Source organism: Coturnix japonica, chromosome 7, assembly GCF_054131305.1.
Source record: "Coturnix japonica strain WE chromosome 7, WE-NBRP24, whole genome shotgun sequence".
NCBI classification, from domain to species: domain Eukaryota; kingdom Metazoa; phylum Chordata; class Aves; order Galliformes; family Phasianidae; genus Coturnix; species Coturnix japonica.
Genome location: NC_140669.1, coordinates 8182763 through 8209949, shown reverse-complemented (window position 1 = coordinate 8209949; position 27187 = coordinate 8182763). Strand labels below are relative to the sequence as shown.

The window sequence follows — 27187 nt, the reverse complement described above, 5'->3', positions numbered from 1 at the left end:
AATTATTTACTGCAAAGGTGAAAGTATATATGTTTTTTAAAAGCAAAGTACTTAAAGAAACAATTGATACCATCCCAGGTGACATGAAATAGATAAATCATTAACCTTTTTCAGTATTGTAATTTTAAATTAAAACTTCTTTATTAACTTTCCTCAGCCTTCTCAAATTATTCTGGAACAAATTATGGAAAAAAAATATTTTCAAAAATAATATCGCCTTTCTGCCGTATGCATATGTGTGTTGTATAACATGCAATCTGGATTTAACCTTGCATTTTGTCTTCAAATTCATCTCTGATTTTGATACAATGAAGTAATTTGCTGGGGGGGGAAAAAAGGTAGAATAGGAGATTCAGTGGATCAATAGGTCATTTGGTTGTCTCGACTGTAACATTTCCTTTGAGAATGTTGTCTTATATGTCTTCAGAACCATTTGTGAAACTCGGTATTCAGAGTAGTTAACAATTTCACTGATAAGAAAAAAGGTGTTTGTCTTGAATGAAGCAAACCAGCATTTTAAGATACAGCTTCTGATCTGAAGCAAGTATTCCCTAGAGTAATGCAGTGCTTTTATCTGTCATTCTTCTGCCTCAATATCCTTTCACTTTTTCTCTTCAGAAAACTTTTCCCCCTTACAGTGTGTTCTAAGAGGCATATGTACTTGTAGCTGTGTTTCTAAGTTCTTTCTCTTTTGATCCTTTACTTAATAAAAGTAATATCTGCTAGATAAGCATCCTAGAGAAATGGCAGTATACCAGTCATGATAGAACTAATAGGGGGGCTAAACTTCTGTGAGAAATAACCCTTGGGAGACTAGATCACCATACTCATAGCTTTCAAAAGATTTCATTTTTATTACTTACTCATTGAAACACCCTTGCTTATTAAAATAAGTAATTAAAACCAGATAATTAAACAAGATTGTTGTGTTTTATTTTGATTTTTGAATTTGCAAAAATTGTGAACATGAAGAAAATAACCAGTTGATGTCTTGATTGGGTATAGGCAAGCCCATGCTTGCATCTTTCAGGTTAATATCCTAACTGAGCTTTTCTGGATCATGTGTAATGACCTGCCTTGAAAGCCCCTTAAGTATTGTTAAGCTTCATTATTTTAAGATCACTGTCACTACACTATGGCAAATCTCGGCCATGGGAGTTTTGGGTTTCCTTTGTTAGAGTTTTTTTTGGGTTTTTTTTTGTGTAATTTTTTTTGCGAGTTGGCAGTGAGCTGTTGCAATGTCACCACTGAGCTAAAAGCCATAGTTTGTTCTTAATGCAAAACAGCCTTTCTTCTGGAAAGGACTCAGTTTATCCTTGCTTTTATAATAAGTACACTACTTGACTTGTCTTCATCCCTATTTTGTTGGTGGTGGTTTTTTTTCCCCTATTTTATTTTATGAGATTTTTTTTTTCACTTGTTCTTTGTTGGTGCATCCAGTTTGTAAGGCACGTAGGAATGGCAGTTCACCTCTGAAACGATGCTCTAAGAGCAGGGTTCACTTCAGAATGTAAAGCAAGTATTTTATGGGCTTCAGTTTATGCTGTTGCATTTGCCACAACTTCTGCTCAGTATTAAAGTAGAGTGGTTGGTTGTCTTTTATACTTGTCCATTCTATAAGGGAATGGTTTGGGAGTATGGAAGGAAAGTTGGAGAAAGTAAGGCATTTGTCAAATCTTCTGAATTACAGGAGATCTGCAGAACTCCCACAGTATCTGCAACTGTCTTTAAAACAAAACAAATATTTATGCAGCAATTTGGGTTAAGGAGATGGCAGCGGGAAATACTAATAGCTTCTGTCATAACATTTTTTTATTGATGATAAAATCTCTATTTGGTAATTATAATCAGTAATATGAGTAGTGGTTATCCTGAGCTATTAGTTCCTGTAAAAGTAATCAGTTGTGGTTTTTTTAAGTCTGTGTATTTTTCAAAAGAAACGTGTTAAAAATGCATGTCTGAGAACATTTTCAGCTTTCATCCAGATAATTTTGGAATGCTGAAATATTAAGTTGCATAAGATGCAAATGCACATTCATTCTGGTTTGCTCTAAAGAATATATTTAAACATAGACAGGTGGAACAATTGAAACATAAGAAACATTTGTGCAAACTTAAACTGCAGTCAGTTTAAGTATGATTTATCGCTTTTCTAAATATGTGCTTTGTTTGTAAAGTTTTAATTGAAAAGAGCAAATTATAGTTTTGCTGAAGATTTATCACAGGGTTTTTTTAAACCCCACTGCACCAAATCCTAATCCAAATCACTCCTTAGTCACAAATTAAAAAAGCAAACAATAATAATGTCATCCGCATGAATAAAATGGAAGATAAGTGCTTAAAGATGGCGTATCACCTCATCTCAGTCACTCAGATTATGAAGATTGAAGGCAAATTTGGCAAGGGTGCAATTATAATGAGAAAGGATATTTTTGTATTTAAAAATTAAAAATGAGCTTTAGTATCTAGGATGAACGTGATGGGCATAGTCAGCATTCTTCAGTTTCTAACAGAAAGAGATGTGTTTTAGTAGAAATTATACCCAAATTGGTTGAGTGAGGCAAGATCTGAAGGAATTATCTGCGCGTATGTATTGCTCAAGCATTTGCAGGCAGCTACCGCTTCTTCTTATAATGGATGGGTGTTACTGCATGGAATAAGTCCTGTTTTGGAAACAGAAAGTATAGATATCAGTTTAACAGACTTGGAAAGAGAAATAGGAACAGGTACATTTACTTGAAGTGATGTTTGAAGATGGCTGTGTTTTAATGAACTCTTCTAATATGTCTTCATTTCAATGACGGGTAATTTTTATGCAAACTTTCCCTTGAACTTCACAGGCACTAATTCATGGACTGAACAGACATTACTATTCCATCACTATAAACTACAGGAAGAATGAACTAGAACAGAAGGTAATTATTTTAGCTTTTATTCAAAGAACAAAGAACACTGCACAAACTACATGGGATTTGTGAATTCTAATTTTAGTTGCTGATTCAGGGGTTGCTTTAACAGTTCAGGGCTCATCTTCTAGAAAGCACCTAGATATGTAGTAATGTTGATGGAACCTTCTGAAAATGCATCCTAACATTCATATAAGTACATTTGTGTCCACGTTTCACAGAAAGTCCTCATGCTGTTCTCCTCGTGTAACGGGTTTGTGCAAAGTTGAGTTACCAGTGATGTAGGCTGAAAGACATACCAGCTGCTTTAGGTTTTTTAGGCTGGAATTACAGAAGCTGGAAGACTATATTTTCTAAAATAGAATTGTATGACCAAGGAGTCTCAGGTTTTTATTGGCTGTGATCACTTCAACAGAAGGTGCATGCAGTTGGCATGAACAGAGCTCCTGAAGATACCACTGAGTATCAGGAAGGTAGTGATGTCCTTCTTACTTTCACACATTTACAGAACAAGCATTATTCAGTAACTGAGGAAAAATGTTGTCTTTTGTATCAAAATTCCCCAATCACAAGTAAAATCCTCTAGCTTGACAGTCTCAGCCAGGAGAACAAACAGGAAAGAAATCTTATTCATCAACTACAGGAGTTAATTCTTGAAAACCCAGGTTCTAAGGCTCACGACTGCATGTTCATGTCTGTGTTACCATGAATAGTTGGATTTCATGATGCAACAGTCAGAATAGTTTTCATATTTTCTACTTTTAGAGAGCTAGAAGTATAAAAAGAGAAAAATTTTTAATAATGGAGGAATATTCTTGCAAGTCTGCTCTATTATGTAGAAGAGTTACTGATTCGAAAGAACTAGTTGCCTTGGGAAATGCCTGTAGAGCATCCAGAGGCTGCCATTAAAGTACAACTTCTTATCTGAAATTCCTAGTGTTAATTTGGTTTAATGGTCTACATATATAAATGATTACACATTGCAAGTAGGAGAACAATCATGACCAAGTTAAGGAAACTTCAGTCTGTGTAGTCTGTGAGGCAGTGAGTTATTTCTACCTTGCTCTCCTACGGCAGATTTAGATGTCAGAACACCCTCGTGGTGCTGGTGATCTGTTAATTCCATCTGTAGAAAGAAAATGACATGGTTCATCTATTAAACGAGGAGCCCATCGCACAAAGCCATACTTTAAAATCCAGATAGCCTAGCTAAACTGTCCATATGCAGTTTGCCCACAACTCCTTCTGTTAGTAACTAAGATCTTGCTAATAAGAATTATGACGCTTTCAGTTTGGTTCATATGCTCGAAAGCCAGGTTTCTTTGGAAGCAGTACATTAGATGAAGTAGCTTCTTTCTTTCATTCAGGTGGTGGGATCTGCAGGGTTTATGGATTCTTAAAATCTTCTGAAAAAAATACTTGCAAATTAAAGGCAAGCTGAAACTATTTGCTGAAGTAGTGCTTCCTACAGTCCTTGAGTGTGCAGAGCTGCAAAATAGGCTTTCCTTATGGATGAAAATCAGGAAATGGCTTTTGTAACTATTTCTTCTCTTTCACAAATGTCAGAATGTTATCAGAGAGCCAGGCACGTTTCAGATATTTCTAATAGTCATTGCTTTTATTGCCATGAAAAATCTGCTTCATTTTGTCATGTTTTTAAGGCCCTTTACTTTTTAAGAGGATGAAAAGGAGTCATGTTTTGGTTGCTTTGAAGTTCATTTTTTTCACAACTGTAGCAGCTGCTTGTGTATAGTTCAGGACAATAAGTTAAGCCTAAATACATTTAATCAAAGAATTAAAATATTTTTTCAAATTTAACACAGGCCAAAAGCTTCAACTCTTCTTTATCTGGCTGCTAAAATATTCACCTACCTGCTACCTCTTCAGCAATACACTTGTGCATACTCAGCCTCCAGCAAAACCACTATATTACGAAAGAAAAGAGTTCCTGTTGGTGTAGATGTGACTCTGGTTTCTGTGCTTCGTTTTTACATTTAGGCTTCAAAATTTTTTAATCCTTAAAAACTTAGGGGAAATCTGTTGTCTGCTTTAGTGGAATATTTGATTGTTGTATTTCCTTAGACACTGCAAGGTCAGTAATTTTTATTATACTCTTAGTACTGTAAATTAGACATTGCCATAGTACTTGAATGTGGTTTATGATGCATGCTCTAAACAGGTTTTATTTTGCAGATGTTGCTTAATTTGCATAAGAAGAGTTGGATGGAAGGTTTGACACTTCAGGACTACAGTGAACACTGCAAACTCAATGAAACTGTAGTGAAGGAGATGTTAGAACTAGCTAAGAATTATAACAAGGTATTCATATCCCATAATGATGTAATTGTAATGTTTATGAAGTAATTTGATTTCAGAAGTAAGAAGGTGATTATCATCAGCCCTATTCAAAATGAATTGTATGAGTTTAGCCCATAAGAAAAAGAAATTGTTGCAGGAGGAGCACTTTGGACCTTGGTGATTATTAAAGTGCTATGATACATCTTCAGGCTTTGTCACAAAGTTTTTGCCCCAGATAAGCAAAATGCTTAATCACATGTTTCCCTTTGCAATATGAGTAATTAAATTAATTTTGTACTTAGTGAAAAGAATCTCGGATTTCTGTAGTTCAAAATGAAATTGTGCTCTTCATTCCTTCAGCTAAGGTCTACTTGTCCAGACTACAGAATAGCAGAAGAAAGCTTGTTTATTGTTATCATCACAGTAGATAGGCAGGTAGTAAATATTCAGAATTGATTCTAGAGCCTAATTTCATGTTCTTTTTAGAGAAGGAAATTATTATTGGGGTTGTAAGGAAGAAGAATCAGTTGCCCGTACTGTTTTAATACTGACCTTTTCAAAATACTAGACATAGATAACCATTCCAGAAGTAGTAAGCTTGTCTGTCATTATTGACAGGGGCAATTTTTTTCTTAAATCTAAAAAGCCCTTGAAAGTAAAATTCAGTATTACATTTGCTAGGTAAGTTAATGGTTTTACATAGTACAGATACTGTGTCTGAAGACAACAGAATATGATAAAAATGCATTGGTGACTTTAAGCACTTATAAAATGTACTTGTGATCAAACCTCTAACAGTTGAAACAATGTAGGCAACATGCTTTTTGCTGTACCACTTTAACTTTTATCTTTAACTATCAATACCCCTCACTTAGCATTTTTGCTTAAAAGAGATTTGTGAATCCATTTTGCTTACCTGACAATAAAACTATTTGCCTTGATCTTTTGCGCCAACACTTGGTAATTAAACCTATGTGTGCTGAAAAGCTGAAGCACTTTCTTTTTGACTTTCTAAAACGTGTTGCCGTTTGATTTTTATTTTTTTATTTTTTTGGTGAAAGAGAAATATATTTGAGAATCTCGTGGCGTGGGGAAAAAGTAAATGAAATCTGAAACATTGACCTTTTCTGTGTTTCGTTCACAGGCTGTTGAAGAAGAAGATAAGATGACACCTGAACAGCTGGCAATAAAAAATGTTGGCAAGCAGGTGAGGTGCGATGAATTAGAGGTGGAATGATACGCTTCCTTCATTCTAAATATTAATTTCCTTACTTGTGCGTAGGTGATTTTATTTCTACATGCAAGATATTCTCAGTGCTCTGAATAGTGAATTTATTTTTGCTGAAGGTTGGGGTGTAGGGAGCAGCGTGGCTTTTGGCCTTAGGTAATCATTAGAATATCAGCAAGTCACATTCCATGTGCATTTGTATTAGATGCTGAGGAGCGCTGTTAAGATTTGGTAGTTTTTCCTTTTTATTCTCCTTTCCAAGGGGATGCATAAAGATATCCTTGTCTGTACTGTCAGAAAGGTCAAAACCATGAAGGCTTCTAAAGAACAGCAATGTTGAAAAAAAGATGAGAGTGTAGTTTATACCTTATCGTGGCTAATGAGCCAGCTCACCCTGTCCTCCTTCATAAGCACAGTCAATGCTGAGCTCCAATATGCACGTGTGCGAGTAAGATGCATAGCTTCATATTGTTATTGGAGTGAAACAGTTTAGAACCATAAATGAAACTGAAAACATCTATTCAAATCATTCTCTTTACAATGCCCGGAGATAGAGGACTTCACAGAGAAATACTTACATTTATGATTTTAACCTAAAAGCTGAGGGAAAAAGCTGCTCTGGAAAAAGAGGATAAATGAGCAAAACAAGTTGGTAAGAGATTGCATTCAAAATTCAAGAAAGGCAACAGAAACAAGAAATAGCTTTATAACTGAACAGTACATCCTTGAAGAACCAATATTTATTGTATTACTAATAGCAGAAGAATTTAAAGGATTCTGGATTGCTCTTATGTGTCAGCTTCTAGCTGCTATGTCATAACACATCTACACTATTGTTCAGTCACTCGTGTATTTCTGTAGCATTCAGAACAATAGAGTTTATGCTCACCTACACAAACGTAAGTATATATAATAAAACATGTGACAAAGGTTGTATTTTAAGAGCTTTGGTGTCATCTTAAACATGATTTGAGCTCTCATCATTTAAATCATTACACATATGAGGGAGAAAAATATCTGTTTTGAATAAGTTCTTTTTAAAGAAAAGCCATTTTTCCTGATAAAATTACTGAGTAATTTCCATGTGTTTTTGTTTCTCTGCAACTTTTATATAGAACATTTTGTAAACAGACAGCTGCTCAGGTTTAGCTTTGCATTTTTCAGAACTTTAAACATCATGTTGTGCAGCTCTGTTTATTTTTTATGGGTATTTGTGTGCTGATTTTCTCATGGTCTATACAACTACTTGAAGACTTTACAGGACTAGGCTGCAGTTTTGCACAAGTATCTGAAAGCAAACAGCTGAGTACCAGAGCTGAGGTGAATTCCTCATGTTGTGTTTTGTCCTTAAAACTCACAGCTGTTGTGGTTGTACACCTTCAGAGTACAGAGAACCTTCAGAGGCTGTATAGGAATGCAGTTCCTAAACCAGTCCTCAATTACTCTGAGTGATGGTGTGGACTAAGCAATTTCTGAATTTCTATATGATAAGTCTAGTTAGAAAGCAACATTCTGGAGCATCACCAGCCTCTTAACTTGCAGTGGTTTTACAATGATGTAATTAAAAGTGTTCACAGAGATTTACTCATTTCTCTTACTGCATCCTTTGTGTTTCAGGACCCAAAACGTCATTTAGAAGAGCATGTGGATGTGCTGATGACTTCAAACATTGTCCAATGTTTAGCTGCTATGTTGGATACAGTTGTATTTAAATAACCCATTTTCTTTTTGTGATGCTTTCTGTGTATATTTGTTTATTGTTTCTAATACTCACAAAGAGAGACTGTTGAGGCTATATTTGGTTAAACAGAGACATCTGACTTCATTTGCAGTTTAAGTGCAGTTCTCTAACACCCTCCAGTCTCTAATTGTGCAGTTGCTTCGGTTTCCTTACATCAGGGTCTTTACAGATTCCAAAGCATTTTAAGAACACAACGTGGGCAAAAAATGTATTAAATTTTCATTTAATATTTGGGGGAAAAAATCAGTAGTACATATATATTTTGATTGTTGCAACATAATAAAAATACATTTACAAGCCTGTCTTAAGTTCTGGAAGATCTTCTTTGTGAAAGAGTGAGGGGAATTAATGATGTATGAAACATGCTGGTGAAACACATTTCTGCCCACTGTCACACTACTGAGATAGTAGTTGCTAGGACGGCAGAAGATTCTCCAATGAAACTTGGCTCCCATTGATTGCCAAATATTCTTTTTGAGATAGAAAAAAAAAGGTATTAGCACTGAATTCCAAGGCTTTACAAAAACCAAAATGCTGAAAATTATGCTAAGCACTGCCTTTCAGTAGTATTCAAACTGTAATATCCACAGAAGACAACTGACCTTAAGAAAATGCATTCAGTTCTGCTGATAACTGATTCACACAACGCTCACCAGTGGTGTCATAAATAGCAGTATTCTGAGAATAAACGCTGAAGTGGCAGAGGCTGCTCTAAGGTTATAGGAACCTTTCCTCCTGTGAAAGAGGAGGTACATGAGGTGCCCGTATGTATAAATATAAGGAAAGAGTCCCAGCTGGAATACGACATTTGAAACCCTTTCCACAGACTGGAGAGGGAAACGCTTCCCGTGGGGTGGGTGGGTTTGGTTGCTTGGCTGAAGGCAGACAAAGCCAAGTACCGGCTTAGGGGGGTGCTTTTGAGTTTGGGTAGGAGCTCAGGGGTGGTTTGGTTGGATTTTAGGTGTTGGAGGTAATTAGGCTGCTTTGAGCCCTTTTTGTCTGGTGGAAGTGTTTGTTCTTTTTCTGTCACTCATTCACAGTGTTTCAACTGCTGGAATTTTTTTTAAACTACAGCAGATGAGTGTTTTTAAAACTCCTCGATACAACTTTCGATTTTGTTTTTAAGGATTTTCAAGTGATATGACTGTTTGCATGGTAAACAAATGGACCCTAAAATTATGTTTTATTTCCCACACGGTGACAAAGAATTTTCTATTTATCTGTTCATGACCGTTCAAACATTCTTCTGTTTTCTTATTTAGGCCTTTAACTATTTTCAAGTAGCTCCCTCTCAAAGTATATTTAGCATGCGTTGACTTCAGAGGGAAACATGTAGATTTTTGCAGCTGCCCTCCTTATGGCCTTCACTCTGCCCCCACAGTAGGCAGCAGAAAATGGAGACAGCAAACCACATTTGCCTGTGGTTAAGATCAGTGGAAGTGCTTTCTGGCCATCCCTTGGGGAAGGCTTATATGGACCGTGCCCTTGTCCCATGTGTGCCCCCTGCTGCACTCGGAGGGCTGTGGCTACTGGGGGTTTGGAGTAATGTGGTGCTGCAGAACAAGGAGAGCTCCTGCAGTGCTCCATGTAACATGCATGCAAGGCCAGGGCATGCAGGCATCTAAAGTTGTAATTTTTGCACATTCTAAATTTATTTTGACAAATGTACATCTTATAGAGGGTGGCTGAAGAGAGTCTTGGAGATGCAGATCCCCTGTAGCATGAGCCTGTGCTGCAATACCCTTCTTTCCATCCAGTCCCCGGTTTCGCTTGCAGAGGCACAATTTTCCATTTACTGAGATATTTCATGAATAATCAAAAAGCTGTTTTTCGGGGCATCTCTCCTCATTTTTGTCCAGTGCTTTAGAAGCTACACAGAGGATTTGGAAGAGTGCATGTGTGCGTGCAGTAACCTGAAAGGCAGCTGCCTGTCCCCAGCCCAGAGGAAGAGGTCTACGAGCAGCTGCCTTCAGAGCCTGCAGCCACAGCCCTTCATTAGCAGCCTGACCCCTCGTCACCTGTATCAGTGAACCTCTCCTCCTGTCTGTGACGGTTCTGGAGCACCACCTGCCATTGCATCTCTCCCCATTATACCAGTTTAGGAGTTGTGCACTGAGGATTTTTGGCATACATTAGCACTTCCATGTGATTGGCAGTACACCACTGAATTCATTGCAGCTCTGCATGCGTATGGGGGTAGCGACACAATTCGAGGCCGCATTTCCTGGGGTCGAGATGTGTTTCGACATAGCTCCTGCATGTGTATCCAACCCCATTCCCTTTGCACTGGGGTTGAGCAGAGAAATGCAGAGGCAGGCACATGGGTGAGATGGGTCAGGAGCAGAATTAAGGCTGAGAGCGATAAAGCACCAACTGGGGAAGGCACAGTGCAGAAAGTTGCCTATGCCATACCACCAGACTGTGAGCAAACACCTGCTTTTTGCTTCATGCATGATTTTCTTACAACAATTTCCACTCAGCGTGTGCAAAATAGCTTCTCTTGCACACCAGCCACTGGGATGAGCTGCTGAGCGACTCCCAAATGCCTGCAAGAGGTGGGAGTCTGAACCTGCCCTGTAATGGGTCGCAGTGCTGCCGGCACACCCTGGGCTGAGTGCACGAAGTTGCAGCCGTTGTGCATCCGACAGTGGGGCGGCCCTGGTTGCTTTATCCGGGAGTGAAATTGGAAGCTGGTGTCAGCAGGGAAGTGAAGTGGTGGGGAGCATCCCTGGGGTCCAAGCGCTAAGGGGAAAATAGTAAAAAAAATTAACCAAGTGTGTTCCCCTCCGGAGCAAAAATAATAGTCACACGGACGCAAGTGGGGCTTTTAACAGCTTTTCAGTTCGCCCAGGGAGGGCAGCGGGAGCACCGCGGCCTTCCGCAGGTTCCCCCGCCTCTCCGCCCCGGGGGCCCAGGCGGCTCCGCGCTGCGGCCGCGGCCCGTCGGGAGGAAGCTGTGCGCTCCGCGAGGTGCCGAACCGCGCCGGCAACGCGCTACCGAAGCTCTCCATCCCATCTCAGAGCCGTGTGCGGGACCGAGTCACACCGGGGGGTGGGGGGAAAACAGCAGCGAGAGGCGCGAGCCCCGGAACAAGAGCGGATGGCCGCGTCGTTTGGCTGATAATCCGCGGCGTTACAGCGCCCCGATATTTATTTCCTACGGAACCCGGGAACGCGCGGCGGGCGCCTCGGGGCGGACGGGCTGCACGGTTCTCGCTATTCCTCAACTTGGGGCCGAGCCCCGGGGCCCGGCGGCCGTCCCCGCAGGCGGGGCGGGGGCACGCGGCGTTGGGGCAGCGCGGGGCAGCGTTCCAGCCGCGGTCGAAAAAAAGAACATAAATGCGGGAAAGGTCACAGAATAACGAGCTCTAGCAGCAAACACGCTCTTCCCTTCCCCCCTTCGCCTTCCTTCTATCTCACAATAAAATCATCTCCTTCAATTTGCCATGATCGTCGCGACCGGGAGCCAGGTGATTATCCTAATTAATGTCTATCTAATTAAATTACTGACAGCGGTTAACCAATGGCAGGAGCCGTTTCATCCTCTCCACAAGCAGCGAGATCAAAAGTGAGTCTTTCCTGATTGCTGCATAGTGTCAATTGGCCAATCTCTTCTCCCAGGGAAGGAAGGAAAAAAAAAAAAAAAAAAAAAAAAAAAAAAAAAGTAAATCAAACGTTTGGGAAGCATTTGGTGGATGAAGTGCTTTCTGCCTACCGAGGGTCCCAGGATGTCTCGCTTCTGGTAGCGAGCAGCCCTCAGCTCCAGGGACGGAAGGGTTATTGCTGCGGTGCAGAGCGATGCAGCTGGAGCATTGTCTTTCTCCCTCTATCATGCTCTCCAAGAAATTTCTCAATGTGAGCAGCAGTTACCCACACGCAGGCGGATCCGAGCTTGCCTTGCATGATCATCCCATTATCTCGACCACTGACAACCTGGAGAGAAGTTCACCTTTGAAAAAAATTACCAGGGGGATGACGAATCAGTCAGATACAGACAATTTTCCCGACTCCAAGGACACACCAGGGGACGTCCAGAGAAATAAACTCTCTCCCGTCTTGGACGGGGTCTCCGAGCTTCGTCACAGTTTCGATGGATCTGCCGCAGATCGCTATCTGCTCTCTCAGTCCAGCCAGCCCCAGTCTGCTGCCTCCGCGCCCAGTGCCATGTTCCCTTACCCCGGCCAGCACGGACCCGCTCACCCGGCCTTCTCCATCGCCAGCCCCAGCCGCTACATGGCTCACCACCCCGTCATCACCAACGGCGCCTATAACAGCCTCCTGTCCAACTCCTCGCCGCAGGGCTACCCGGCGCCGGGCTACCCCTACCCCCAGCAGTACGGCCATTCCTACCAGGGCGCCCCGTTCTACCAATTCTCCTCCGCCCAACCGGGGCTGGTGCCGGGCAAGGCTCAGGTCTACCTGTGCAACAGGCCGCTCTGGCTGAAATTCCACCGGCACCAGACGGAGATGATCATCACCAAGCAGGGCAGGTAAGCCGCCGCAGCCGCCGCGCGGAGCCGCCGCGGGAGCCGCCCGCCGCCACCACCCCGGGGGAGCCACCGGGACCCGGGCAGCCCCGCGCCCGTCCCTACGCGCAGCGCTGCGCCCCGGGCACGGACCCGAGCCGGGATTTTATTCCCCTCTCGCCGCCGGGAGCTGCGAGGATGGCACAGCGGGACGGCTCCTCCGCGGGCGCGAGTCGCCGCTTGCTTTCTTTTTGCCTTTTTTTTTTTTTAAATTTTTATTTTTGCCTTTTTTTTTCATTTTTTTTTATTATTTTTTTTTTTATAGGCGCATGTTCCCTTTCCTAAGTTTTAATATTTCTGGTCTCGACCCCACGGCTCACTACAATATTTTTGTGGATGTAATTTTGGCGGATCCCAACCACTGGAGGTTTCAGGGAGGCAAATGGGTTCCTTGCGGCAAGGCGGACACCAATGTACAAGGCAAGTTTCTCCAATTAACACTTTTCTCGACACATATGTAGGTGAGAACGATTAATTAAAGCCTTTGTGTGCCGACTCGCGCGTGGAAGGGTCGGCGGCGCTTTGAGAAAAGAGAGGGTGGAGGAGAAAGCGGAGGGCGATGGGGGAACGCGGTGCGAGCGGTGAAAGGGGGAATCGGCGCTGCCCTCGCGGGGGCTCCGCGCTGTGCGGGCCCGGTACGAGCCGCGATGCCGCTCTGTCGTTCTGCCCAGGGAACCGCGTGTACATGCACCCCGACTCCCCCAACACGGGAGCGCACTGGATGCGCCAGGAGATCTCCTTCGGGAAGCTCAAACTTACCAACAATAAAGGAGCATCGAACAACAACGGGCAGGTCAGTGGGGGAACGGCTCCGCTTATTTTTGTTGTATTGGGCGGAACCCCGCACTCCCTGATCGGACGAGTATAGACGTGTTTTAGTCGTGATTTTACGCTACCGTGGCCGGCTGCCGGGGCAGAGGCGCTCCGGGCGGGCGGCGGTGGGTCCTTCCCGGCCCCGTCCTCCCCGTTCTGATCCCCGCTTCTCCCCGCTCCCGTCCCTGTGCCCGACAGATGGTGGTCCTGCAGTCCCTGCACAAGTACCAGCCCCGCCTGCACGTGGTGGAGGTGAACGAGGACGGCACGGAGGACACCAACCAGCCGGGCAGGGTGCAGACCTTCACCTTCCCCGAGACGCAGTTCATCGCGGTCACCGCCTACCAGAACACCGATGTAAGGCGCTCCCCGCAGGGCGCGGCAGCTTCTCCCCCTCTCCTCGCCCTCCGCTTTGCCTTCTCCCGGGGCCGAGAGCGGCGTTTCCCGGTGCCCCGAGGGGCTCCTTTAGCGCGGCCGCGATGAGCGCTTTGAGGCGCCGTCCCCGGTCTCGGTGCCCCCCGCTCCCTGCCCTGACCGCTCGGCCCCGGGCTCCGTGCGCTCAACGCGGCTGGAGCTCGCGGCTCTGCCCGCACCCGGTTGTATGATGGGACGCAGATCGAGTAACGATATTTCTGACAATACGGTGTTAAGTGGGATATCGAGCGTGATTTTTAGAATCAAGTAAATCTCAGCGTTCCCTTTGCCATGTCTGCGGGCACGCCACTCCGCCGCGTTATCTCCACGCCCTAGCGGCGATCCGGCGGACCTTCCCGCTCTCACCCCTCGCTTTTCTCCCCCTTCCCCAGATCACGCAGCTGAAAATCGACCACAACCCCTTCGCCAAAGGCTTCCGGGATAACTACGACACGTAAGTGGCCGCGCCGCGCCTCTGAGCGGCCTCGGGGGCAGCGGGCGGGGGCGAGGGGGCGGCCCGCGGCTCCCGGTGCGCGCAGCGGGGAGGGCGCGGTTGTGGCGGCCGCGTTCTCCTCGTGTTGCTGAGAGCCAGGAGCGTCCTCCCGGTTCGACACTCGTGGGGCTTCGCCGTCCCCGCTGTCAGTCCACTCTCCCCTCGATGCCCCGGGACCACCGTGCGGGGCCTTCCGAGAGGCCCGGTGGCCTTCGACCGGGAGGGCCTTCCCCTTTTTTGTAGGGAAAAACTTGACGGGGCGTCGCTGCAAAGGAGCCGGGGGGAGGGGGAAGCTCGATGTTGTCTCGCACGTTGGATTTGTTTAAGGGCCAAGTTTTATTTTGGATAAGAAATTCCAGGAGGCGTGGAGGGTTAATTAAAGCACAGTTTTAGCCTGAATTAAATACAGATAGTAGTTATTCATCCATTAAAGTTTTTATAATCGCAAATTGCAGCCCAGCATGGGAGAATTATATATAGGCCACGCAGGGATGCGTCTGGTTCCTCGTTTCCTACAGTAGGTGTTTAAAGATTAGCTTAATTTAAACTCCGTAAAATGTTGATAGTTCGTCTGTGACTCTCAATAATAAGTGTTAAGCAGCTGCCACAATCCCTTAGGCTGCTCGCCGCAGTGGCCGGGCCGGGCCGCCTGCTGGGTTCGCGACGGGAGCGGCGTTTGTGCGGCTCAGCGGCTCTCGGGGCTGGGAGGCAGAGCCCAGAGTTCGGGAATCCCAGCTCAAAGCGGGACTGAGGGTGTGGGGACTCGAGGCGGCCGTCCGTGCCCGGGCCGGGGCGGCGGGCACCCAGCTCTGTCCCCTTCGCTCCCGCAGGATCTACACGGGCTGCGACATGGACCGGTTGACGCCTTCCCCCAACGACTCGCCCCGCTCGCAGATCGTTCCCGGGGCCCGCTACGCCATGGCCGGCTCCTTCCTTCAGGACCAGTTCGTGAGTAACTACGCCAAGTCCCGCTTCCACCCCGGGGCAGGAGCCGGCCCGGGACCCGGCGCCGACCGCAGCGTGCCCCACACCAACGGGCTGCTCTCCCCACAGCAAGCCGAGGACCCGGGGGCCCCCTCGCCGCAACGCTGGTTCGTCGCCCCCGCCAACAACCGCCTCGACTTCGCCGCCTCCGCTTACGACACGGCCACCGACTTCGCCGGCAACGCGGCCACGCTGCTCTCCTACGCGGCGGCCGGCGTCAAGGCGCTGCCTCTGCAGGCGGCCGGCTGCGCGGGGCGGCCGCTGGGCTACTACGCCGACCCGTCGGGCTGGGGGGCCCGCAGCCCCCCGCAGTACTGCAGCAAGTCGGGCTCCGTGCTCTCCTGCTGGCCCAACAGCGCGGCGGCGGCTCGTATGGCGGCCGGCAACCCCTACCTGGGGGAAGAGGCGGAGAGCCTGGCTCCCGAGCGCTCCCCTCTGCCGGGCGCCGAGGACTCCAAGCCCAAAGATTTGTCCGACTCTAGCTGGATCGAGACGCCGTCGTCCATAAAGTCCATCGATTCCACCGATTCTGGGATTTACGAGCAGGCTAAAAGGAGGCGGATCTCCCCCTCGGACACCCCGGTGTCCGAGAGCTCCTCGCCCCTCAAGAGCGAGGTTCTCACCCAGCGGGACTGCGATAAGACCTGCGCCAAGGACATCGGCTACTACGGCTTCTATTCGCACAGCTAGGCTCGGCCCGGCCCGGCCCCGCCGCCGTTTTGCACAAGAACCTCTCCGCGGTTAGCGAACTGACCCCCGCCCCCAGCCGCCCCAGCCGCCCCGGCCCGGCCCGGCAGGGAGGGAGGCAGAGCAGCCGCCGCCCCCCCCCTCCCCGCCCGCCCCCGCGAGGCCCCGGCCGGTCCCGCCGCACCCCACTGTCAGTAGGATGCTCAGACTCCAACCGTCCAGCGCTTCCTTCCTCTCACCACGGATGGATACCAGGGGACGATAGTGCTAGTGGGGGAAAAAGAGCCTGTGAAATGCCTGTACATAGTACTTAATTTATTACTTTTCTTTAGTTTCGTTTCCTATTCGTTGGAGTTTTTCTTTCGTTTCTTACTGTTAAGTCGTAACACTTAGATCCTGTTTCAATCTTCCCCCTTCTGCCCCCTCACCCTTCCCCTGCCCGCCCCCAGGTGACCGCGAGCGAAGCTCTGTCCGCCTTTATCCGCAGCTCCTCGCATGAACGAATCCCGCCCCGCCCCGGGCCGACACGGCTGGGCACAAGCGAGCTTCCCTCCGGCAGAACAGAAATACGTCTCGTAGGAAAGTCGATTAAAGTAGCATGACGCCTTCCCAAAGCGAAATTCACCGCCTCTGTATCTTTCTTTAAAAGGAATAGCTCGACGGCAGCAATATCATTATTTTCGTGATATTCCTCCTCCCTTTGCCCCCGAGTGCCAAATCCATTACCGGTCCCTGCAGGTGCCAACTACGCTGACAAACTCTTCTCAAATTTCTTTGCAGTTTTCCCCTCATTCTTTATATCGCTGTAAATCTTTGTAATGAATGATCTTGAGAAAAAAAAAAAAAAAAAAAAAAAAAAAAGCTATAGACGACTGACTTGTTGGTAACCGTAGTGTAGTCCAGTGGAGATGAATTGTGACTTGTATATTTTACTGCATTTAGTTTCGGAATTGACTTTTCCATCCAGTAGCTGACCGAGCTCTGCCTGCTCCGCCGTTCACCTCGGGCTGTTGCCACGGCGGAGCGGGGCCGACCCGCGGCTCCTCCCGGCGAAGCAGAGCAGCGAAGCCTTCGGATTTCGAGTAGCAAATCCACGCAATTAACGCGTTTTTATACGAGAAAAAACAATTACAAACCGAAATATGCATCGGGCTAAGTATTCGGTCTAGGTTACGCTCGGCGGGGAAGTTTCCTAATAGAAATTCAGGGTCATAAACGTGTGTATATTTTTGACTCTTCTGTAAATCGAATGTTGTGATTTTTATATTCGTTCTGTTACGTCCGTGGAACTGAATACTTTATACCAGTACATGCTCCATTGAGAAACGTTTCGGTTTTTGCCCGTTTGTATCGTCTGTGTATGACAAGTAAAATAAACCTGGCAAAACGCTCACGTCTATGGGGCAGCGTTGCGCCGTCCGTGACAGCGGCCGGCGGGAGCTCCCGGGGCCGGCCGGGAACGAGAGCGGGCGGGAGGAGCGCCGTCGGGTCGTGGGGCGGAAGGGCATCCCGTGAAAACCCCGACGACGTTTTGTTGCGCGGCGTTGCCGTGCCGCCCGTCGGTCCGTGCGCGCTGCCGACCCACTCGCGGACGCCCGGCCGGAGGACCGAGGGTTCTCCAGGAAGCGCGGAGCGGCCGCGCGGATCCCCGTCTCGTGGCGCTGCCCCTCGCGCCCGTGCGGCTCCACTCGGGGCTCGCTCCGAACCTCGCGCTGCCGGAGAGGTCGAGCGAGGGCGGCTCGTGCCCCGTGGGGGCCGTGGGGCACCGCCCGCGGGGACGCTCGGAGGCCCGTGGGGGCCGTGAGGCGGTACCGCCACGAACCGAGTCCACTCCTCGCCTTGCCCCCCGTCCGCACCGGCCCGCAGGCGGACTCCGCGACGTTACCGATGCCGGCAGCCCGCTCTGTCTCCCACCCCGCAAAGGGCGAAGGCCCGGCCCTGCCACGCGCGGTGCTTCCACGCGCGGCCCCTCTGAGGTGAGCCCGAGGCCGTCGAGTGCGGGAGTCGCTGTGGGGAAGCGGCCCCAGCGCCGTCAGGACGGGCGGTGGGATCGGGCAGCGGCTCTGCCTGCTGGGTCCGGGATGGGCGCTCGGGGTGCGATAGATCTGAGCCAAATTCCCCCCCCGAGCTTCCGTGCTTAACGGTGTTCCGTAACTATTCCGACAGGAGGTTGGAAACCCGTAACTATCCCTGAGAGAGGCTGGAAGAGAGAAAGGCTGCGGAAGGGCTATTTCCTGTCGGTAGGTCAACTTGCTATTATTACAATCGATTATTATTAGCTTTGTAAGTGCGGGTGTGTATCTGCCACGCCCGTGTTTGCTGACACGTGAAGGTGTCTGCGGCTCTGACCCGGTGTGCTCCGTGCAGCTGAAGCAAACCCTGAGTCTGATTTGTCGGAGCAGCAGCTAATTGCGTGTATTACGTGTGAAGTATAATATTACCCTGTCCGCACCGAGCCGACTTTGAAATTAATTATTCTGGAAAATAATCTGGTCAGATGCCCCTCTTTTGCTATCCGAAAATAACACGAGTCGAGCTCCAAACAAGGTGATCCACAGAAAGTAATCCGAAGTTCTGCTGCTAATACTTTTCTGCGATGCTTCACATTAATGCTGTATGGAATGCAATACAGCGATGTATGCTCTGCAGATTTTGCACGAGTACGCTATGCATATTTGATGACACATTGCATATTTTAACAAGGTTTTTAATGACTGATTGAAATGTTTGCTAAGATATTTTTTAAGAGCTGGAGGAGAAATGGTTGTGGAAAATGTGTGTAATAGAATAGTGATAAGGATGGGAGGGCTTTGATTGACAGCATGAGGAAGCAGATGGATGACTAGGTAGGTCAGAGGTAAAGATGCCTTTGACAGCTTTTTAAGTTCCTTTGGCCATTTTGGTCCAATGAATCATGCAAAACATGTGTACATTACTAAACTGATGTCTCCGCATCGTTTACTGTTGGAATCCTCATCTTTTCAAACCCACCCTAACCTTCTTTCATCACCACTTGACGTGCTATGTCTAAACTAGATTGCAAGATCCTAAGAAGGCAAGAATCTGTCTTGTATTACTTGTCAGCAAAAAGAAAAAAAAAAAAAAGTAAAAAAAAAAAAAAAAAAAAGAAGTCATGTAAACCTATGGAGCTAGAAGAACAACCGCGACAGATTGGCAGAATAGGCGTAAGGTGGGACACGTTCTTCTTAATTTTCGCTGTCTGGTCATCACTTCCCTCCCCTAGGTAGTGCTTGAGGGAACTGTGGTGAACAATGATTTTTTTTCCCCCCAGCTGGCATAAATCTGGATTTTTATAAGACTGATAAGAGTCCTAATTGCAAAATTTTCCTTGTAATGTTATGCAGTGAGTTCTGTTGCGATAGTTTTTCTTGCTGTCTGTGCTTTCAGGTGCTTTGTGTGCCCACCACAAATCACTTTGTCAACTGGAAATGCTCTGGTTTGTCCCTGTGAAAGGTTACTGACTTTGGAAATCGTATTTGAATTGCATAGGAGAATTTTAAATTCACCGAGAGACAGAAATAGAACATCTCTGTACTGGGAAAAGCAGGGAAAAAAGGGATTTTGCATGGAAGTATGCTTTCCAGGTACTGTTTCTGGGCAAGATGCATCCTAGTTTTCATTTTAAGTATTAAAACTTGTCATGGATGTGGTCTCCGTTGGGGAAGGTGTGACTGGCTGGGAGCGGGGGGCAAAGTCAAAGTAAAAAATGGAGATAGCAGAGTGATAAGTAGATGGAAGGCAGCAGAGTGTTTGCGTTCAGTGCCCCATCTTCTCAGTTAGATAGATGTAATATGTTCGTAGAAGTCCAGAGAGCCACTCAGCTCAATGATAACATTTTGCGCACTTATCAGAACGTGTATTAATTTGAGAACGCACAAGTAAAGCACTGCTTGTTTCAGAGCACCATCACCCGAAATCTTTCCATTTGTTCAGATTTGTGCATCTGAAATGTGTATCTTTGAAATGTGTACATATATATATGTATATATATGTACGTCTTGAAGTTTCGTGCATAGGCAATATTGTCCTTCTGATAGAGGTAGGATAACCATTAATTCTCAAAGATCCAAGGCTGCCACTCCAGATTAGGTACAACTTTTGGCGTGATAAAATATATTTCACAATAAAATTGGTGGTGTTTTATTCATGCTATCAGTGCAGTTGCCCAGGGCTGCTCTGTTTCTAACATGAAGGGGCTGATATGAGTATGAATGACCTTCCTGGTCTTAATATGACTTATTTTAGATCAATTAATTTCTTTTTTTTTTTTTTTTTTTTTTTTTTTTTTCCCTCCCTCCCCAAATTTAAGACAGAATGAATGAAAAACGTCAGGTGCATTCCTTCTGGGTAAAAGTGTCTACACTATTAGGTTGTGTTAAGAAGCATTTATTTCTTAAGCTTTAAATAAGAAACAGCTGGTTATGACTTTGAATCTGTTTTAAGAGACATTTTAGGTAAAATGTTGATAGCTTGTAAATGTGTATTCCTGCCTTAGTCTCTGATCGTGCATGCAAGTTCATATGTGTGAATAATGTAAAGTAAGAGGTCAGTCCTACAAAGACTATTCTCCTGTCTAAAAATTCACAGACATAAATGTTTTCAGGATCAAGGCCTTTTTCGATAATTGTGATATTCGTGTACCTTGAAGTGACTGACTAATTTAGAATACACTTAATAATCTGATTTTTTTTTAGTATAGCAGAAACACCGCATTGATGAGTTACCCAAGCACATCAGACAAGCTCCCACTTCAATCATCTGCAATACATTTTCTGGCTTGTTTGGGTCTATATACATATATACATACATACATATATATATACAAATTTTAACTTTCTAGTCCTGGCACTGACACTGAATTTAAACTTATTCTTAAAAGTCACATCTTAATTTCCATGGTACATGCTTCAGGACTGATTTCTGTAAGCAGGCTTCTTCCTCGATACGTGTTCAGTTAAGCACTGACCATTTTTGTTTATCCCAAAGCTGATAACATTGGTCTGGGGCTGAATGGGAGAGTACAGCACCAATATCTGCAGCTGAGAGAAAAATTCAGACTGCAGGAAGATGTCCTAGTTTAGATGGAGACACCCACCCACCAAGTATTAAACTGAAATGACAAATGTAAATTAAGGAATGCTTTTGGTGATGGCTTAACACCTTGTTACAGCCGATTTACCTTTGTGGAAATGTTAATGTAAGGGCAGATATAATTTATCCGGGATAGACCACAGCTCAACCATGGGATCTGCACCTGTGGGCTTCTCTCGTTGGAAGTGCTGACACAGTATAGGGCTGGCTGTGCTTGCTGTCTGCCTGGGACCCTCGGGGCTCATGCCCATGTGTGGCCATATCTTCTGGGAGCCCCACCTCACTGCCCTTCTGCCTGTTGCTCTGGCATTAGTGCCTGCATTTTATTAGATTCAATCTGCAGTGCGGTATCACACAGAAATGACTGCTTGCTGCACTATGTCCTTTGTCATCAAACCTTTATAAAATTTCCCCCCTCCTAGTATTGCCACTGCTTTGTCACTGTACTTCTAAAGCACCCTGAGCTTGTTGTGTTAGCAAAAGAGAGCACAGGGCTTGGATGAGCTGTAAGGTGCTGAATAAAAGGTGGAAGGTTTTGCTTTCTATTGACAGCTCCTGCATCAAGGCATTGAAAACACTGCGTGAGGGGTAGGGGCATTGTTCAAAAGGTTCTGAATTGTTTAGCAGCCTCTGTTAAGATATGATGAAAATCTCACTGAGAAACTTGAAGTGCTTCTAAATCCTGCTCATCCTTTCGACAGCTCTTTTTCTTGGACATATTATTGAGCAATTACTTCAGATACTAATAGAGGACTGGTATGTTTGGTATATATTACTTTTTAAATAATCTGATTAGATTATGGGAATAACTGAAGCTTCATTTATTCTTATTGTCAAAGCTGATTTTAATGCTTTATTTGTCTTCATAGTTAGATCAAAACCGGTCTGGCTGATGTATGCTGTGCAAGAATTCATCCCCCTTTTAGGGGCAGTATTTAGGCCAACAGGATCCCTTTAGTATTAAAGAAACGTTCAGAAGTTAAATGGAAGAAATTAATCAGATATTTTCACTCTTACACACGTCAAAAATTTTGCGATGTCCATTTTTCTTTTCACACATTTTAGAGTCTTATTTAGAGTAGCTCTTTTTCTTCTGTGCTGAATAGGATGAAAAACCCCGATGTTAACTTTCTGTGTTGTATTTTTAAGCACTTCAGTGTTTCGGTCAGTGTATTTCCCTACAATGTTCACTTAAAATTTTTGTCTGATCATTGATATCAATGGATATTATTTGAAATATTTTAATTTTTAATTGCATTTCTATTATTCATTTTTGTAAGTAGACATAAGCTAAAGTAACATAAAGTGTAACAGTAGCAATAAAAACTTACCTCAACGACACATGGATGTATGATTGCTTCAGGAATTCATTTCACTATATGCCAGTTAGGTGGATGTAGCTTAAAAGGTCAAATCCACGGTGGTCCACTGGCACCATATGCTCATTTTTGCATGAAAATAAGCTTGTTTTACATTGTACTGGAGCAACAACCCAAGTGATAGTCCTATTACAGTGTAAAGTTCAGCAGTTACATACACAGATGTCTTTAGGATGAGCACCTATGTCCGTTTTACTTTGGCAGTGTTGTCTGCTGTGGATCCTGGGGTATTTTTGCCCCTTAGGAATCAAACTGCAGTTCTATCATCACGTTCAAATTTACCACTGATAGATGGTCAAGGACAATGATGGTGCTAAATACGTGCCCTGCTAAGTGGTACAAGTGTATTCAGTTTCAGTATTATTTTGATACCTACAGATGCACTGGATAATGATCCGGGAGAGTTTAAATCTGCTCTGTGTAGCTCAGTCTTTCCTTGACGTTGGGTTTACTGTCAGTTCAGTGCTCTGAAATGACTTGTGTGGAATGGTGCTGCTGCAGGGGAAGGGCAGCCCAGTGGGCGAGTGTGACCGCAGGGCTGCAGCAACCCAACAGTCCCCCTCAGAAGCAGGTGGGCATCGGATGAGTTTACTCATAGCAGTAAAGCTCTCCCCAGAGAGTTGTTTAGGATAGTGCATGCATTGTTGAATGCCTGGCTGATGCAATAGGACCTTCCTGAACTGATGCAAATACACCAGTAGTTCCCAGGCAGCCTGGGGTCTCCTTCCATGGAAGATCTCCAGAGGTTCCATGAGCTCCAGTCTCTGCCTTGCTCTCCTGCACCTGTTTCCTCACAGGGGATGGCTTCCTCCATGGCTGGTTCTGTTCAGAGCTTGAGCATGTGGGCGAGTGCTCTCTTGTTTTGTGGGGGATGCTTCAACAAGGACCTTTTCTTACTCAGGATTAGTGAAGAGGAAGGGATGTGTGGAAGGCTGCTTTATTTTGCATCCAAATGCTTTTATTTATATTTACCAAGTTTCTTGTGGTTGTAAAGTATTTAACTTACATAAAAGGTGTGTTTTTATATGAGTCTGTCTGTATACGAGTTTAACCTGAGTTAACAGAGTGTCTCTTTGTTAGATTTCTCCTAAGCAGCAAGTAACTGGCTAACTCTTCGTATTACAGGGGTTGCATTAAAATTTATAGGGCCACAGTTGATCTGAGCTTGATTCTTTGGAACTTACTTATTACCTTTGCATTTTTAACACCATTTTCTAAAAGACTGTCATTAAGAGGGTACCTTAATAATAATATATTTTAATTTGGTTATTTTGTATAATAACCAAATAATAACCCCTCCCCCCCCAGAGCTACATAGACATGCTATTTTGCTTGAGAAATATTGGATTTTATACATCTTATACTATTTTTTTTCTTTCCTATTTTTCACTGAAAAGCAGTCTGTGTAAGCAGCTTTAATTTATATTTCACATTTTCCCACATTGGAGTATCCTTCTATTTAGGAGCAAGTCAGTTGGAGTTTTACTCCAAGCCATTGAATTTTTCTTCCTTGTTTTTGGTTTTGATGGGTTTTTTTTGTGTGTGTGAAAGGCTGTGTATGCACTGTGCAGAAAGATCAGAGTGGTTATTGTACTTACAGTACCCTTTGCAAATTTTTATGTCATATTACAATGCTTGTAGTGACAATCCACAGCTACTCAGAGGTTGGAAATTTTTCTTGAGCATCTCCACCATCTGAGTGTGGGGTGCACTTGTATGAAAGCTTGCATAGGTATCAGCTCTCATTGAGTTCTGTCTAGATTTGCATTCTAGCTGTAAAGCACACAGCTGTGTGAAGAATAGACTCTGCAATCTGGGAGATGCATCTCTAGATTCTTTTTCAGCCACTGTTACTAGAGGCTTTGTTTCTGACAGTTTCCAGTTTTGGATATATAATACAATCACTTATTGTGCACCTACATGCTGAAGCTAGAGGCTGTTTTTCATCTGTTCATGTTACAATTAGTTATGTAAATAGCAACATATGCTGCAGTGTTCACCCTGCCTTTGTAGAAGTGTTGGCTCAGGCTCTGCTTAGAAGTTAGCTGGCAGAGGTGGTTGGTGCTTCGTGGCACAGACTCTGAAGGCAGTGCCTTTTCTATCAGTTTCCTCTTGGGTACAGTGTTTTGTCTGTAGCACTTGTTTATACACCAAAGCCAATACTCTTTGGAAGTCAGACTTTTATGATTCCCAACATCTGTTTTGATTCATGTGTGGAAGTATGTGGGTAATTGCAGGTGTGCTATTGGACACATCCCATCTACATCTGCTATTCTGTTTAGGTTACTTCTTTAAGTTTGAACTTGTGCTTCTTCCTAATGAAAAAAAACCCAGCCCTTTAGTGAGATTTGGGTACCTAATTAAATTGCATTGTTAGTTATTCCCATGTAAAAACCTTACAATTGTAATCTCTTCAACGCCATCAAATATTCCTGTGTCTTCATGCAAAATGGCTCATTTAGAGAATCTGAACAAAAAAGTAGGTTGCCAAAGCAGCAAATTGCAAATGATGTTTTAGGAGTGCTAACATGCACTTGGTTTTTCAGCAGGGCTTCTGAGTATATGAAGCATAAGTTTCCATTGTTGGAGCTAGAGAAACTGGACAGGCTTGCAGAACCTTCTTATCTAATAGCTTTACTCTACCTCTCTGTACAGTGCTCTGTACAGTGCTCATTCTTTAAAGTCAGTTTTGGTTTGCAGTGTTTTACATTGTGGCACTACAGGATATTTGATATAGAAGCTCCTCCAGATCTCACTAACAAAATTAACTAAACACTTAATGTAACTCTGTGTCATTACTTGTATCTGCGTGATAACACCACGTTGCCAAGGTCAAGCATCAGTGTAATAGTCAACAGGAGCTTAATATCTGGGACAAGATTGAATTTGGATGCTGTGAAAAGTCTAAAAAATAATTCAAATAACATTCAGGTGGGAATCCAAGACTCCACTGTGGACTGATGAAAAATGTCCTTAGATATTTCTAAGTTCACAGCCTAGCTAACATATTTAATGAGCAGTTCGGAGTCTGTTGGATGCACAGACTGAAAATAAGTTGTGCTGAGTGAATATATTTCCTCATAGAGAAGGAAAATTCCCAAACCCAAGACCTCAAAATAATGAAGTTATTATAGTCTGAAAGGTAGTAAAGAAAATCCTGTAGTACTGTAGAACTGTGTTGGAGGAAAGCACACGCCAATCAACAGGCTGTGCAAACAGGTTTTCATCAGCGTCCTTCATCTGATGTCTTCCAGTTACATTAATTAGATCTTTTGTTTCAGGGAAGATCAAGCATTAGTCTTTGAGCTGGAAGTTTTTAATTCCAGTGTGATTTTACATGGTGTGCACATCAGGCTCTATTTAAGATATGGGGTTTTGTTAGCAAACATCCTCTCTTCCATTTTACTATTCATGTTAGTAAATTTCTGAATGCGTATGGTGGCTCATGGAAGGGTAAATTTCAGTTATTAAGTGCCCAGTTGGTACAATAGCAGCTACCTTTCACTGAGATGTTGATAGCTGTGCTAATTAAAATTACTTTTTTTCTGCCCTCAGCACAACTTAAATGAGTCTTTTAAGACCTTTTTCCAGTAAGCACATGTATGTAACATCTGTGCATAGGCAAATACTTTAAAACAAACTATAATTATGTTAATCATATTATTGATAGGGTAAATGCTGAATGTTGAATTTAGTAGCAAGGATATTAATTTGACCTTATCAGTGGATTAAAATGCTATTTCTGTAAGTATATATATTTTTTGTTTTGAAAGTCAACCTATTCTCCAAATGTACTTAAAATGTTAATAAACTATTAAATGAACAAGTAACACTATATTCAGCATTTTTACACCATTTCTACAGTGGGTAAAATTGTAGTATAAAGTTGGTGTATACTCGATAACAATTTACATGTTTATTTTACCATCTGGTAAATGTGTAAACGATATTTTGAGAAGCACATTTCAAATTCACTTTAACAACTTATCCCCGACAATATGTATCCTATCTCATGTACTGACTAGAAGGATTTTGAAAACCTCTCAGAAAGAAATGCAGTAACAAAACATATAAATTTTTCCGTGATGCTTCAGATCAAGCTTAGCATGAAGCAGAGGTCTCACTATTTGGGAAATATTGTGGTATGATAGTGGTGTTAAAGAGAGATTTCAGGCTATTTTACACACCGTGGTATAAAGATATCATATCGTCTTCCCTAAAGAAACCATAGGGTGCATAGGTAGTAACAACAAAACAAATACAGTTTGCTATGTTGTTGTCTAACTGTATTGTATCCTTTCCAGGGGGTTTGAATTTGCTATCTCTTGTGTCTAAATATGGGAAGCTCATTATTAGAAGTGTTACAATGAACCCCAAGTGGATTGCTTTTCTCGTGTACTTTAACAGCACTTTGACACTGCAGCCTTCTGCCTTTTTATTTTAGTCTTCTGTTTATTGGTCTCTTTGGATTAAATTGCAAGCACTTTCTTAAATGTAACAAACTAGAGAAGATTCTGTTGTAGCTTGGCTTTTGTTCACTCTTTCGTAGCGGTTACTAAACTTAGCTGGGGGAAGTAAAAAACCAAAAGACTTCCTTTTCTCCTTCT

The 27187-nt window shown here is 44.2% G+C and overlaps 2 protein-coding genes across 3 annotated transcripts in view; both read left to right on the top strand.

Moving 5' to 3' along the window:
- PSMD14 (proteasome 26S subunit, non-ATPase 14) overlaps positions 1 to 8481 on the top strand; it is a 44420-nt gene extending 35939 nt beyond the window's left edge. Inside the window, exons 9-12 of the mRNA XM_015869143.3 lie at positions 2841 to 2915; positions 5100 to 5225; positions 6349 to 6411; positions 8050 to 8481. Coding sequence (XP_015724629.1) covers positions 2841 to 2915; positions 5100 to 5225; positions 6349 to 6411; positions 8050 to 8148 — 363 coding nt within the window. The 3' untranslated portion in view covers positions 8149 to 8481. The remainder of the gene's footprint in view (positions 1 to 2840; positions 2916 to 5099; positions 5226 to 6348; positions 6412 to 8049) is intronic.
- Positions 8482 to 9508: 1027 nt separating this feature from the next.
- On the top strand, positions 9509 to 17482 carry TBR1 (T-box brain transcription factor 1). Of its 2 annotated transcripts, XM_015869243.3 has the most exons (7): positions 9510 to 12662; positions 12964 to 13118; positions 13370 to 13491; positions 13710 to 13868; positions 14318 to 14379; positions 15249 to 15366; positions 15472 to 17482. In XM_015869243.3, the coding sequence occupies exons 1-7, from the start codon at positions 11971 to 11973 to the stop codon at positions 16090 to 16092; spliced, it is 1929 nt and encodes a 642-aa protein (XP_015724729.1). In that variant the 5' UTR covers positions 9510 to 11970; the 3' UTR covers positions 16093 to 17482. The 2 variants fall into 2 exon arrangements, with proteins under 2 accessions (XP_015724728.1, XP_015724729.1); XM_015869242.3 differs by having other exon boundaries at positions 9509 to 12662; positions 15249 to 17482.
- Positions 17483 to 27187: the final 9705 nt, after the last annotated feature.

Coding starts and splice junctions, on each gene's coding strand:
- TBR1 (XM_015869242.3), top strand. CDS start 11,971: ATGCAGCTGGAGCATTGTCTTTCTCCCTCTATCATGCTCTCCAAGAAA. Junction 13,492..13,709: donor CATCGAACAACAACGGGCAG/GTCAGTGGGGGA, acceptor TGTGCCCGACAG/ATGGTGGTCCTGCAGTCCCT. Junction 13,869..14,317: donor CCGCCTACCAGAACACCGAT/GTAAGGCGCTCC, acceptor CCCCTTCCCCAG/ATCACGCAGCTGAAAATCGA.